This window comes from Argiope bruennichi, chromosome X1, assembly GCF_947563725.1.
Source record: "Argiope bruennichi chromosome X1, qqArgBrue1.1, whole genome shotgun sequence".
NCBI lineage: Eukaryota > Metazoa > Arthropoda > Arachnida > Araneae > Araneidae > Argiope > Argiope bruennichi.
Window position 1 is genome coordinate 134744755 of NC_079162.1, and position 15903 is coordinate 134760657.

A 15903-nucleotide genomic window follows, 5' to 3' on the forward strand; every position below is an offset into this window, starting at 1 on the left:
AAAAAGTGCACAGCTATAATTTGAAAGTAACTTTAAGCAAAATAGTAAATAAATAAAGACAACTTTCTCGGACACATTCTGGATAATATTATAAAAGGAGGAGTTTTTTTTAAAATTAAAAAGCACATAATTTTATAGATAATAATGTGATGAATAACTTGTAAATGGTAATTAGGAATATCACTAGAATAAAATTCCAAAATTAATTTATACAATATTTGATTTTAATTTGAATAAGTTCGATTGCATGACCTCTATAACTAAATGAAGATATAAAATGAAATAATTTTCAAAATAATGCTAAAAGTTTTTGAGAGCTCAGGGGTCCATTCGCAATTGCCAGCTTTGTCTACTTAATAATTCGGTCCTTTTCCCCCTCTTTATAAGAATTATTTAAATAATCTATTTGGTCTGTTGACATAAAAGCTCCAGGCAGATTCAAATCTCTTGAAAATCTAATTATATTTATTAGAAACGGCTTTACGGACGCGTCTCGATGTGCCCATTGATTCAAATATTCTTAAGCATTTTGTTTGTTTGTGTTTGTGTGTGTGTGTGTGTGTGTGTGTGTGTGTGTGTGTGTGTGTGTGTGTGTGTGTGTGTGTGTGTGTGTGTGTGTGTGTGTGTGTGTGTGTGTGTGAAAAACTATGTGCTTTACTATGAAAAAGTATAGTTGGCTACACAATGAGTCCACAAGTTGCAGAAGTCCAATCGAAATCATTATAAAATTTCAAGAAGTTGAATTTAGAGCATTCGTTTCTTTATTTTCTCTTCTCATAATTATGCATTCACTTCTTGACATGTCATTTACTTTCATTCCTAATACATGAGAAATTGATAAAATCGTCATTATATTTTCGTTATAGACATTTGTAATCGCATTATTAATATGAAATGAATTATTTTCTATTAATGTATTGTTAAATAAAAACATTGTATTGTAATACTTATATAACAGCTGTCATTTTTTTCTCAACATAGGCTAAAATTTTGGTGATTTTGTATTCAATCCGAAGGAATATCCAACAAAACGTTCCTGTTTTAATGCTATTATCCATAAAAAAAATGTAAATTATTTTTACATAACATTTATATATTAAAATGACTGTCAAAGTAGCCTCTGACAAAGAATGTTCAAAATAATGAAAGTATAAAAATACCCTTATCATTACTCAGCATTAATTTTTATGAAATTACTAATACTGTTTCCCTTTTTCTTTTCTTTTGTATGAAGATACAAAAGGAAGTCAATCCAAATCAACCCAATGTATAGAAGCAATTTCACGTAAAGATTATTCAGTATTTAATGCATACAGAATAATCTTTTATTTAATGTTGATGGCTCATGAACAATTACATTTTAATATGCATAATAGAGAGGGAGTTACCGAATTAAACAACAAATTCAGAGAGGTAATAGTAGGCATCAAGAGAAAAAAAATCACCATACAACATAGGGTCTCAAAAGATATTTAATAGGTGAAAATCGCAAAAGTATAGGAAGTTCGAGAATTGTTGGAAACAGTAAAAAAATTAATAAAAAAATAACAAATGATGTTTCAACTATGATTTTTTTAAGTGAAACATGCCCATTCGATGATCGAAGCTGTCATAAAGCTGAAAAAGAAAAAGTAGTTTAGAACCCTTATTTGCAAAAAATATTAAAGATAAATAAAAGCTTGAAAAAGTAAGGAATTTTTCACTCTTTAATTTGATATAAGTGTGTAGAGTGAAAACTGTTTTTAATATATTTAAGGAAAACTAAAATGGGCGCCAGAAAACATCGCTGCCTCATCGGTACCGATGTTTGCACAGGGTGTCGTCAAATTCGTAAGATAAATTCAGAGCGAAGATAGTAGGCATTAAGGAGATGAAAAATTACCAGAAAACATAAGGTCGCAGGTAACATTTTTCAATGAAAATCGCAAAAACAGACTTCAAAAAAACAATGAGCTTGGCGAATTGAATGGCCCTATGAATGCGAAGATTAGGAACAAGGTAATCAAGAAGAAGAAACCTTCTCGTATGAAAATTTTTCATGCTTTCAAGGAAAATGAAAGCAGCGAGCAATAATTTACATCTTATTTAGAAGCCATCTCTTTTGTAATGTTTATTATGAATATGTAAATTGTCATAGTCCATCTTTGCTGCTCTTAACAGAAATTTTGTAATTTAATTTCAAAATATTGGCTTTACTTGTGGCAGCTTCAGTTATTTCCAGATTCGAAAGGAACTAAAGATATTGACTATGAATAGCTTGATGATCGTGATGTGGTTGATAAAATATTACAATCTCTTAGTTTTTAATGACAAATAGTTTTGCAAGTTAACTTTTGTTTCCGTTATGGATCGATGAATATTGTTCAGAATTAAATATTAAAAGAATACATGTTTGCTTAATTGCCATTTCAATCCATCAACCACGTATATTTTTGTTCGAATTCAGTCTTTTAAATTTTGATAACATATATTCTTTTCCTTACTAATAACTAAATGCTTTTAATTAAGCAGATAATGTAATTTATGGGATTAATCACAAGTAGCATCAATGTTTTAGAAATTTTGAAAAATTTTCAATTATAAATTGAATGCTACATGCAGATGAATTGATTCACTACATTCAGAATATGAAGATGGGCGATAAAATTTTGAATTATGAATTTGCTCTTTTTTTTGTATCTGAAATTAATATTATGTATGAATTAATGATACATTAATTGTATTTTATCTCAGGAATTGTTCCACTTCGTTCGATTAACCTTATGAATCATATCTATTTATCAATAATTAAAATCGCTTAATAATCAGTAGGAGAGACCGGGGCAGGTTGACACCATTTTTTTTTAACGAATTTTTCTAATTTTTTTTGGTAATGATTAAATAGTTAATATGTGTACCAAAATATTCTTACATCCTTTGGCTAATATAAAACGGAATTAATTATAGTTTGGTTAAAAATTAAGCGAGCAATATCGAGTTGAATGAGCTAACTCCATCGATCTCAACGTGTCCAGGGGGCGGGGTACGTTGGCACCATACGCGGGGCAGGTTGACATTATATATTTGTATTTTTCCTTATCATATTGTAGGTATTTATCTGAAAAGAAAATTATATATATATATATATATATATATTAATTAGGAACTTTTATTGAACTAAAGTTTAAATAATTAAATTTAACTAAAAATTGCACATTTTTTCGGATTTATTTAGGAACATTTAACCAAGGTACAACTAACTCAGATGGACTTAACATTGCAAAAATGTTTTTGTCTCTTTGTAGCTCCAATGTTTTCTTTCTCTGCATTTCGTCTTTGGCCACTTTCCTGTTTTTGGTCTTCCTTTCTCCATTTTTATTGTGTAGGGCATTAGTCTTGGTTTTCACAATTGTTTTGAATCTTTTTATCTTAACGGCTTGTTTTTTTGCCTGAAGTGTGTTCTTCATAGAGGTATCTGTCAAAATAACAGCCTGCTTCTTCCTTCGCCCTTTCCTTGTTCTTTGTCTTATGTCAACCTTTGGTAATGGCTATAGTTCTTCCAACGGTGAAACAGTATGTGGGATCAAAATTTCGGATCTGGGAATGATAAAACCTGCAGTAGTTGAGTGCCATTTCTTTCATGCTCTGCTTCGGAAATTTCATCGGGATCAATAGGCATCAGATTAGAACAAATGCTATCCAAAGCTGAAGAATCACTCTGAGATATATTAGATGTGGCTTGAGGACGGTCTTTTACGTAACTGGGAAGAAATTTCGAATCAGGAAATATGTCTGGATTCAGTGGACTTATTCCAGTCGGCTGTTATATTGTTCTCGGTGGTAGCCAGTGGAAGAGCAGTCGCTATGACTACAGAGAGGTGGAAAACTCAGCACCAAAACTCCGGTCGCTTTCAAATAATTGACTGCTGAAATCGAAAGATGAGAGACATGATTGCCCAGTAGCAGTAGTGCAGGTCTTTCCTTTGACGACTTCATGTACAAGACGAAATGCTCAGAAAAGTCGATAAAATGCTTTGCTTCATCCATCCTGATGAATTGCAGCATCCAGTGCTGTCTGTAGGTGCCCCATTGAGGAAGTGATCTTTGAAATTTACACGTGGAAAAATAAAGAGGGAGGAATCTTGTTTCCTATAGCAGATACAGCAACAACCAACGTGATAAGAGCTTCTCTTTCTGCAGATGTCATTTTGCCAATCTGTTTAAATCCCCTCCGAGCTACCACCCGTTCGGATTTTGAACAGTTGAGATCCCTGTCTTATCATATTCCATATATCCACAGGTCCAAAACTACTTGTCGTAACACTGCTTCAAAAGTTTAAAAAATGCGGTTGTTATTTATTATTAAAGGTGTTTTATTAAAGGAGGTCGCCCGGCTGAGAGTCGTTGCTTCTGACTTTCTGATGGATAAAGAAGAATTCCTTTTTTAAGAATAAGCTGAACCTGTCCTCGCTTGCTTATTGATTTTCTTCCCATGAACCACGCACTTTCCGTTTTAATGAAATAGCAAACTGGTACGCAAATTTCCGTACTTCTTTCGGACTAAGACCAAAATAAACATCTGACGCTCGTTTTATATATTCTGCGATATCTGCTGAAAATTTTTCTTGCTGGTATATAGCTGAAAGTCAAAGGATAATCACCCCCGACTTTTGAAGCTTTTTGGCCGTAGCGTTTTGGGGAACGCAAAGGTATCCCACACTTTTCAGCTGCCTTTGAATACGACAATTCTTTATGCAATATCGCTTTTACTGCTTACATAATAACGACCCGGGGGGTCGAAGCTCGGTTTGTAGTCCTCGTTCTGTTGCTAACCATGGTTCTGAAAAAAGACAATATAAAAAAGAATATTAGACATGTCATTAAAAACGCAAGGACAACCTGCCCCGCCGGTGCTAGCGTGCCCAGCTTGGCTTGGCGCCAACATGCCCCGTCATGCCATTTTGATTTTGATTCTATTTTTGATTCAGAAATATTAAATTAATTAAAGATGCTTTCTCACAAATACATTCATGAATATCAAAATACTAAATGTAACAAGCGAGAATTTTCATTGCTAATATTGTATATTTTAGAAGAAAATCAAGTGAGTAGTAATACTTACTTTTCGAAGCAAAAAAAAAAAAATCACCTCTAGTATCTGTAGATCCAAATGAAACTGACCGAAAACTCCTGAGCTTATGAAGTTATACTTCCTGTTTACTCTGTTCCTGTTTCTACTGCCATCTAGTGTTTTTTACCTGTGCTATTAGCAAAATGCCAACTTGCCCCGGTCTCCCCTACTTAAAAAATCCGATGTAATCAAAAGTGCAATGAAAAATACCTTCAATTAATAAATAGGATTTTTTATCCTTCGTTTCCGATTCGTAATACTGCTGTTGGAAGCAAACACTGTTTCTTATTGAATAAATTTATCTTTCACATCTACAACGTAATGCCGCTATCCGATCTAGGTAAATATTTATTTCTTATTGAAATGCATAAATGAGAACTTAAATCGGGCACTCTAATGCAAGGGGCATATAAGTTTTGACTATGCTTAATTAGTTTATGGAACAAAATAGTTTTTTTATACTTAACTACTTCAAACATTAATGGTAGAGATTCTATACTTTTCTTTTTAATTATTTTTTACTTTTTAATCTTGAGACGTATGGTTTCAAAAACATTCATTTAATTTACGGTTATCTTATAATTAAGTTCTTGAAAAGATTAGTTTCATCGAGAATATGTGCCACTCAACTTTATTGATTTAGTTTGAAACAGATCTACAATTCTTTTGTTGTCGTTTGTTTCTGTCTATTGTTGTTATTCTTTAAGACCTTTCTTAACGTACAGTTTCTTTCCATTCTTTTCAGGCATGGTGTGGGCAGAATGCAAGCAGTTATGGGAAGAAGGACTCAAAGCATATGTTCGGCAGTGGTGGAACTGGCTAGACTTCATAATGTTAAGTTTATATTTAACCACCTTCTCACTGAAAGGTGTCGCTTATATTCAGGTTCAGAGTGGACGATATGGGCCAAGAGTTCTCCAGCGTGCGTTATGGCCAGGCAACGATCCTTCTCTTATAGCGGAAGGTGTGTTTGCTGTGGCCAATGTCTTCAGTTTTGCAAGAATTATCTATTTATTTCAAACCAATCCTCATCTTGGGCCTCTCCAGATATCACTGGGATGCATGATCATCGATATTGCCAAATTTCTCTTCATATTTTTCCTCGTGTTGACTTCTTTCGCTTGTGGCCTTAATCAACTGTATTGGTATTATGATTCCAATACCGAGTTTTGTGAAACGAAAGTGGTCGCAGGCGAAAACATAACATTTAATTGCCAGTATAACCCAGATGCATTCATGACGTAAGTGCCTTTGCATTCCTTGTTTCATTTTGCATAAAAAATTTACTGTGCGCTATTTATAATAATGGAAATATTTTTAATGTCATTTAAAATTAGTAATCCTATCATATGTACCTTTTGTTTGATTTTCTTTAGTAAGATTGTACTGGAACATGTTATAACTCTGTTTAATGTTAAGACATCAATTCTTTTAAATTCTTTCAGCAAAAAGTTAATTTCAAAAGATATTATTTGGGAAAGATGAAAAATAATGTCCTTGTCTAAAGGATATTCGATTAATTTCAACTTATATCTGTAGTAGAATTTCTGTAGTATATTTCTTCTTATTGTAAGATTCAATAACATGAAATATTATAATGACCATTCCAGAAGAAAGTCAAAACTTCTAATCAACAAAAGAGAAATGTTTTTTCCATGGTAACTTTGTATGTTGAAGAGACAGTTATACTTTAAAGCCCTTGTGCAAGTTAGCATCTTATAAAACAGTAAAAAAGAAACAGTAATTTGGTATGAGGAAAATTATGTGCCCTGCGAGAGAGATAATATTAGAGATTTCAACTTTTGTGTTTGTTTGCCTAAAACCAAGTGTAAGCATTTAATAAAAGTATAATGAGGGATTTACCGCAAAACTCTGTTCATCCAATTTTTTAAAAAATATGTGGTATATAAGATATATTATACCAATGCATTTGTAGCACACACATATATATATATATATTCGGATCACTGATTAAGTAGGCTAACTCACCAGAAGAAATTTACTCTATCAATATATCATGTATGGACAAATCATGAGAGTAACAAAATAATCTAGTTTGCTTAATTTTACTTAATGAATACACAGTTTTTTAGAAAATTTTATTAATACAAGATGACAAATTCAAATGAATGTTGTGTGATTGAAAATAAATATATAAATTAAATCAGAAAATGATATTGTATTTTAAAATACAAAATGAAAATGCATATCATTTTAAAGAGAATTTAATGCTATTTTAATACAGAAAGCAAAATTCAAATATTTGCAATACAAAAAAAGTTGAGTGGCAGTAATTATCGAGATACATTAGATGCCGATGACTACACTGAGTTATCAGTACTTAGTAGAGTATCTTTATTTTTTATTGCAGCTTCATATGGATGATGCAATGAGCTGACGAGAGTTTTAAGCTCTTCTTTCAATATTGCATGATGCCAAGAAACAATTATAGCCTCAATTAACTCTCTTTTATTTGATGAACACTTCATATGTATAAGGGTTTTCAAATGGTGCCATAAGTTCTCAATAATTTACAGGTCAGACCTGTTTTCTAGCATGATAACAATTCAATGCTCTTTGTACTAAACCACACTTTCGATATTTTTGCTGTGTGTCAAGGAGCTGAGTTCAGCAGAAAAATAAATTATGTGTTGTTGAGAAAGAGATCACTGATGGAAGGTTTAAGTTTTGGTTCTATAATAGTGTCAATGTATTTTCTAGCATTTAATATCCCATCGATAACATGAAGGAGGCCAATACCGACTGCTGACATCCATGACCAAATCATAACACTAACTGAGTTCTTCATAGTTGCCTAAATGCCGTCAGGATGACACTCTTCGCCTATTTTATGTCTTATATATTTTCGCCATCACTACCGAATAACAATATCTTTGTTTCATCACTCCGTGTAACTTGTGACTATTGATCATCTGCCGGATTAATGCATTCCTTTGCCCACTGTAATCGTTTTATACACTGCTGTAAATTGAAATAAGGATTTTTTCGTTGAATTCTACCTCTTAGTCCAACATCTAATAATCTTCTCTTGGTTGTTCTGGAGCTGACAAAAACGCCAGCACCATTCAATTGACTTCTGAGGGCTGCTAATGACATTCTTCTATCTAGGAGACATGGTCTTTTTATTCTTCTATCATCAACAGATGTGGTGCACCTTTTTCAGCCATTTCCTGCTTTGTTTTTATTGAATTTGTCTCCTGATATCGTAAACAAAATTTTCGTACTCCAGACGCAGTCACTGAACCACCCACCTGTCTTGCAATTTTAGAATAGGAAAGACCACATTCATGTAACACAATTATCTTAGTTCTCTTTCTAGGTGCCCAATCTATTCGTTTATTTGATGTCATTGCTTCTTGACTAAATATTAGAAACATTTACAAAAACTCCAACTACATATTAAAAAGTTTAACAAAATTTCTAACTTGCAATTTGATTACATAAAAAACAGTCTTCTTTCTACAGATAAAAGCACAATAATGACTTCTTTCAACTTTAAACATGATCTCATCTTCTGCTAGCAATTCTTAACATTTGGATGATTCCCAGAACAAGAACAGTAGTTTGTCAGGAAAGTTAGAAATTACAATCTAATTCATCGATGTGTTTGTTATTCAGATTAAACTAAGAATTACTTTTTTTGTAAGGCAAATATTTGAATTTTGCTTTTTGTATTCAAATCGGCATTACATGCTCATTAAAATTATATATAAGAGTTTTCTATAAGCATACAAATTTTAAAAACATAACGATTTCAAAAGTGTCCAGAATTTTGGCCATCACTGTATATAAACTGGTCATAATATGCCAGTTAAGTAAAATTTGTCGTAAGTAATCTTGGTTGTTGCATATTACCACAAAATGCCGTATGTAGCTATCGGTTCAAACTGTAACATCAAAATATGTAGTTTTTTACACACGGATTTTATTACAACTTCCAATAATAAGTTTAAAAACTGATTGTTTTTATAGACTTTTCTTATTTTCTAAATCCTCAAACAAGAAAAAAATTATTGCATCTAGACTTTCACAAGATAGAATACAAGCAATTCTAATGCCATAATAAAGTATAATCATACCGAACAAATCTGAGTGTCTGATTACAATTTATTGGCTGATATTATTATTTATTATATTGCTGCAAAAATGAAACGATATTTTCAAATTCCTCCACATAGAATAAAAAAATGTGTCATATAATAGAATAATTATTTGTGAATATATAGAAATATTTTACTGAGGTAAGGTATATTGTCTTTTATCTCAGATGTATGAACTATTTGTTTTATTTATCTGCAATTTTTGAAAGCCCAAATCTTTCTTCTAAATATTCTTCTTTCAAGTGTAATCCATTTAGATTCGCTTGTAGTTTTCTATGCAAAGCTATGGCTTCACTTTCTGCATTAGTATTACATTGGAAGATTTATTTAAATGTCTTAGAAAGTAGCATTAATTGAATATTTTGGTTTCAAAATTTTTTCTAGGTATACAAATTGATTATCGTTTTATCGTTTCATGTTTAAATATAAAGAGGCACAGTAAATTGCGAAAGTGCTCAAAGTAAGGTATGAATTTAGTTTATGTTAAAGATATAGCTCTCCAATTAACTTACAAGAAATCATACCTTTTAAATTTTTTATAGGCAAAATAGTTCAATTTGATGAAAAATGTCTTCCAACTACATCATTATTAAAAAGTGCATATGTGTATCTTTAAAATTGGTTGAATAATAAGCAAGCAAAAAAGATGACTTTCAGTATTTTCTCGTACCATTTACATCAGCGAAATTAGGAACAATATACAGGTCTGTAATGGAGTTCATTATATTGGTTACAGGATAGTTTGAAATTTGTTGAAAGTATTTTATTAGCTGAAGAAGTACCTTTATAAATGATTTGACCAAGGAATTTTCCATTTCCATCATCTGGCCACATGGAAACGGCAATGATCTTTGAATGGTTTATTTAAAAAAAAAACGAGATATTCTCGTTGGTTCAATAATGATCGTTGTGTATTCTTATTGCCTCACTAATCATTTATCTAAAAAATATAATGTTGAAATTTTGATGTTTGAATATCTGCCGGATATTAAAACTCCCCAAATCTTCACCACTTATTATTCAATGGTTTGCTCGCATATTGAAACGTTCGCTCGGAATTATATAAGAGTACAAACTGACAGTTCTCTCAATGGTTTCAAGTCCTTTTCTTTTTTAGCATTTTGAAAAATTGTATTTTGGTGAATATTCTAAGTGCGAATAAGCAAATTTAAAAAAAATGAATCGTTTGTAATTCCCTTTTTCAAAAATTATGTTCTTACAAATACTTAAAATAAAGCTAACTCCTGCGAAGTCACAATCTCATGCTAAACGTTGCTGCACATGAGGGTGGAACGAAAATGACCTTCATTTTTTTTTTTTAGAGTTTAGTTGGTAATAGTGAGGAAAAGTTGCCTTTTAGGTTCAAAAAGAATTTTTAAAAATTTGGTTGCAATGCTACACATTTTAAGGCGATTCAAAGAGCTTACTTTTTGTAAAAAAAATTTAAAAGTTATAAACTTTGATTAAATATTTTTTATGAATTTTTCGTACATATAATGTTACAAAAGATGGTTTTTAAATACATATATAAGCATTACAATAGGAAAAAATTGTTAATTACAGCATATAATAACAAAATATTTTTTAAAGTCAATTTTTCTGTTTCTTACTTCCGAATTCTTAACGATTACAAATGTTACAGGTGCGAAATGTTTGTTCCTACTTCGTTCCTACATTAAACTGTTTTTTTTTAAATTAAATTTTAACTTATTCACACGTGAGTCAATTTTTGTTCTTTTGTATCCCTCTCTCGCGATTGAACACATACATTTTGAGCCGATTCGGTCATCAGTTTCACGGCTCTTTCTAATACTTACGTGTGATAAAGAAGCCGGGGAAAGTCGAATGCAGGTATACTATACTTTTTGGTTCAGTTTCAGATGCCTTCTGTTATAAAGTTTTTGAGAGAATCACTGGAAACATGTTTTAAGAAGTGGGTTTTCAGTTACGTCATTTTCAAGCCATGAGATCATGTCTATGTAATCCTTTGCATCGAATTATATCTTTGGAACTTTAATTCTTGACTCCGCCTCTACTTTCTGTTATTGCTTTTAAAACAAGTTGTAAACCATGTTATCTTTGAATTTTACGTCCATCACTTAGCATGGGAAAATCAATATTTTCTGGAACTGCAAAGTACCATTTCTTTGAACAATGGAATCGATAGCGTTCTTGAGATCGTCAGAGAGATATCGTGATAAGGTTAAGCAGATATTTGGAACTCTAAGTACATGAAAGTTTTAACTTAATATTAATCACACAAATATATACACTTTCACAATGAAGATATATTATATAATAATAAGATATAATCACTTAAGATATATTTGAAGGATCTGGATGTTTTGTCTCTTGTTGTACAGAACACTGCTTTTCATCTGCTCTGTAATTATCGCCAGTAACCGTTTCTGACACGCTGTATTTTTTGTCCGTTCTTGTTTAAATTTAATTATTCTCTGTAGTTTTTTTTTCTTGTTTCTTTCTTCCTCAAAGTGCTTGTGGTAGCTGTATCAATATTTCCAATAGTCATTTTCCTGTTAGAACGTTTATCGTTTAGGAACTTTTGTTCCATAACTGTCACTTTTCTGTCTTTCATACAAGTACAAGTATTAAAATTGACACACTTACAGGCAGCAATATGAAACAAACCTTTAGCTTCTTCTCTATATTTTATGGGATTCAAATCAAACTTATCTGACCCTTTTCTTCTTTTAGACTTTAATAAATTCCTGTGCTTAGCATGATAGGCTTTTATCATTTGTAAAATTCTTTTGCCAGAAACAATGGGAATAGAAGCTCTTGACCGTGTTTATTCTATTTTGGGAACTATAATGGGACATATTTCACTTAGAAAAGAATCCTTCTATGGAGAGTTTTGAGGTTATGTCTAATATTACAGTAGCACTTCATAACAGATTCGTAAGAAGACAGTTCAACTTCAAGCAAACACTAAATAAATTTCACCAAAATAGGACATTCCGACATTTGTCTTGTCTTCATTAATTTAGTCTGAGCCATTTTTACTAACAACAAAGCACATAAATGGACAAATCAGTTATACAATAGGTGGAGTGGAGACACCAACTCAACAGAACTCAGCAAAACTATTGACATGACACCAGCTCTGTCCATGTCACCGGGCACAGACAAATATCCATTTCCTCTCAATAACATTAATTCCAGCTATGACTCAGTGTCCTGGAAGCCATGGCAATGCAATAGTAAAACTGTTTTTATATTTCTATTCATATTATAACGTTTATTTAAAACTTTTTATTAAATAATCGATACACCCAAATATCTTTGAAAAAGCTCCAAAAAGTGTGTTTTTATGAAACTTCTTTAATGTCCTTGCGGCACCTCAAGTCGTACTCCAATATTTTCCATTTTTACAATTTATTTTATCTGCACAAAACAGACAACTTTTCCGCACTATTACAAAATAAAAATCCAAAGTTGATTCCTTCTTTCCACCATACTGCACATGTCGTTAACAAATGCATCAACATTATTTATTCGAGATGACGTTTTCTGTTATTTTGAATAATCTTTTGGGGTAAAAGAAATGTGTTTTCTTTTTTAATTTTAACTGCAGTGACGTGAAAGAGGAATATAATTGCCATACAAAACATTCTACGTTTCCCTCATAACATACATCTCTAAATTAAAACAGACTTTGAAATTTCTTAAATCTACCTCATATTATAAACTATGCTCTTTTAAGTCCAAATATAATAATTTTAACTGGCACACTGTTATATACATGCATAGTTATTAATTGTAAAAATAAACATTAGTCTTTTAAAAATTTAATTAAAATTACTTATGTATATTTTATTAATTAAAACAATGCCAATACAATTTAAATAGACTTATTCTGGTAAAGTGAATGAAACGAAGGATTCCAATGTAAACCGAAAACCATCTTTGAAAAACTAGACAAAGACTTAAAGAAAGTTTGAGAACTAATTAATAATAACTAAACTTAATCAGAATTATTTTATTCAAATGAAATTCAATGAGTAGAAATAAAACAAATCAATAATTTTACTGCCGCAATAGGAACGATCTGCAATCTACGGTCACTTAACATTTATCATGTTAGTATCAAAAGACTCCATTCTATTTTTTAAAAATTCGCCTGTGAATTTGTCAAATATCTGAATGTATTGTGATTTTCAAAATAAATGCAGAATTTATTTATTTATTGTTGTTGTTATCGCATACCTCAATGAGAATTCATTAATGTATTAGAGTCCAGTAGAATTCACAAGGCTTTTTCTTCCCCTTTGATATAAGTTCCTGTTCCTACTTCATTTCTAATTAAATATATAATCCCCCATAATTTTCACTTAACCATAATTCATTTAATTTAAAAGATACAGATACGCAGTGTTTTTCATATAATAATGTAGTTGTAAGAAGAGGAAATTTTTTCTAATTGGCCAGTTTCATCTAGAAAATCATATCTTAAGTGTAACTTTTTGTAAATCATTAGACGAGACATCTCCTTAACATAAATCAAAATCTTACTTTATTTTGAATACTTTTGGAACTTTTATAATGCCTATTTATTTTCAACAGACTAAAGGTTAAAGAACGTTTTAAGTGTTTTCTAATACTTCGTGTACTTCATTAGCTACAAAAATGAGACGTTGAACGATGACTAAACAGAACAGAAAGAATGCTAACATTTATTTTAGTCAAATTTTATTTAAACAATAAATGGAGCAAAAAATATGCATTTTTGATGTTTTTCTTTCAGCAAAATTATCTTTATTAAGTAAATAAAATCTCTTTAAGTTTATCATAAAATTCTTCAGACATTGAAATATTTTATTTTGTGGTGAAATTTTTCACGAGAAATAAAATTTTCAGATATTTAATACAGATTTTTTCCCATGTAGATCAGCATAAGTAAAAAAAATCATATATTCTTTATAAAGAATATCTCCAAATCAGTGAAAGTTTCTTATGCAATAAATTATATTTTTACAGTGCTAAAAATATAATAGTTTGAGTTAAAGCGTATAAAAATTTTGAGAGTATATTTTAAGAAAAACATTTTTTAGGGTGGAATTAATATTTCTTTGTTTATTCGCTCTTAAACATGTTTTACTTTTACCAACTTTTAATCTCGAGCAGATATTCCATTTTTTGTTTGTGTGTTGCGAATCAATTCGCGAAAGATTCACTTTAAATATCTTTTTTTCCCCTTTAAATATAAATGGTTAATGATCATATTCATCACAATAAAATTTTCAAATTTATCAAGCTGTCGACTGCTCTAAGAAGCTATGTATTTGAAGAAAATTCAGAATAATTTTACAGCTGAGAAAAATCAAAAAGTTTTGAACAGTCGAAAGTAATGAGAACGATTTCAAATATATGTTTAAACATTTTTATGATTACCTTTTAAATAGAATTTTTTTCCAGCCTTTGAAACATTGATTTTTTTAAGTTTAAAAATGTTAAAGAACAGAAAAAAAAATTTAATATTTACGCAGAGCTGGAATTCGAACAAATATTCGACGATAGATATTTAACCTACAGATATTAAAAAGTGACACTTATATTTTTGAAATATTATGAAAAATTGAGTATGAACGCCAGCTACTTTATTTCGATAAAATTCCCAAGCAGCAAAAAATTGTTGGCCACTCATTGACCAAACATCGCCCGACAGATCTCGGAAGGTCGGAGCGAGGTCGCCTGCAACGCAGCCCCGATATTGGGCATGTCCCCCTGCAGAACGTCGGGTGATGATCACCAAGGCTTCTTTCCTACAAATTTCTCGATAATTTCCCGACGTGTATTATCATGGGTGACTTTATACCAAGTATTTCACTACATATACTGACAATGGGCGACCCAATACCAATAATTTCCCCATGTATTTTAGCAATGGGCGACCCAATACCAGTCGTTAAGATATTTATTATTGAACATTTGGCGGCTTCATACTGAAATATTGATTATTAAGTTTTCTTAAAATTTATAAAGTAATGTCACAATATTTCATATTATCTTATTTTCAAAATTCAGTACTCCGTAAAACACTTCCTTGCTTTTGATAGAATGGCGCTTCCCGTGATTTCCATTTTAACTTTTCTTCAACTTTGTAAACTATTATTATAGCATATATTGTACCATATTCTTACCTTATACAATTTTTAAATGACAAAATAATTGTTTACTGCTTTTATGGAAAAATAAACAAATGTTAAAATAATCTGAAATAAATTTAAATTTGATCATCTGCATATCTATCTATATGTAAGATTTATTTCCTTCATTTATATTTCCTGTGTATTTTATTTCATTGTTTAATGCATGGAAAAATGTTAACACATTCATCGTGTCAATTTTGGAACTAATCAGTATAATTTTACTGATATATCTATAATACATAAACTTTTTAATTTTTAGTATTATCTATATCATCTGCTAACTTAAAAAATTATTTCATGAAAACTCAAAACAAAAAAATATATAATTCTTAAAAAAATATTTCCTTTACTGCATGCTTTTATTCAAAACAGAAAATCTATAATTCTTATAAAAAATATTTTCGTTACTAAATGTTTTTATATTCTTAATGTGAGCAATAAACAAACAATAACTAAAATACAATGAATGAAATGAATAAAAATAAACTAAAATTCCTATTTT

General features: G+C 30.6%; 1 protein-coding gene across 3 annotated transcripts in view; it reads left to right on the top strand.

Moving 5' to 3' along the window:
* The window catches only part of LOC129958648 (transient-receptor-potential-like protein), a 311546-nt gene that overhangs the window by 224877 nt on the left and 70766 nt on the right, over positions 1–15903 (top strand). For all 3 annotated transcript variants that reach the window (XM_056071253.1, XM_056071255.1, XM_056071254.1), the window contains one exon: positions 5856–6351. In XM_056071253.1, the coding sequence (XP_055927228.1) occupies positions 5856–6351 (496 nt within the window). The remainder of the gene's footprint in view (positions 1–5855; positions 6352–15903) is intronic.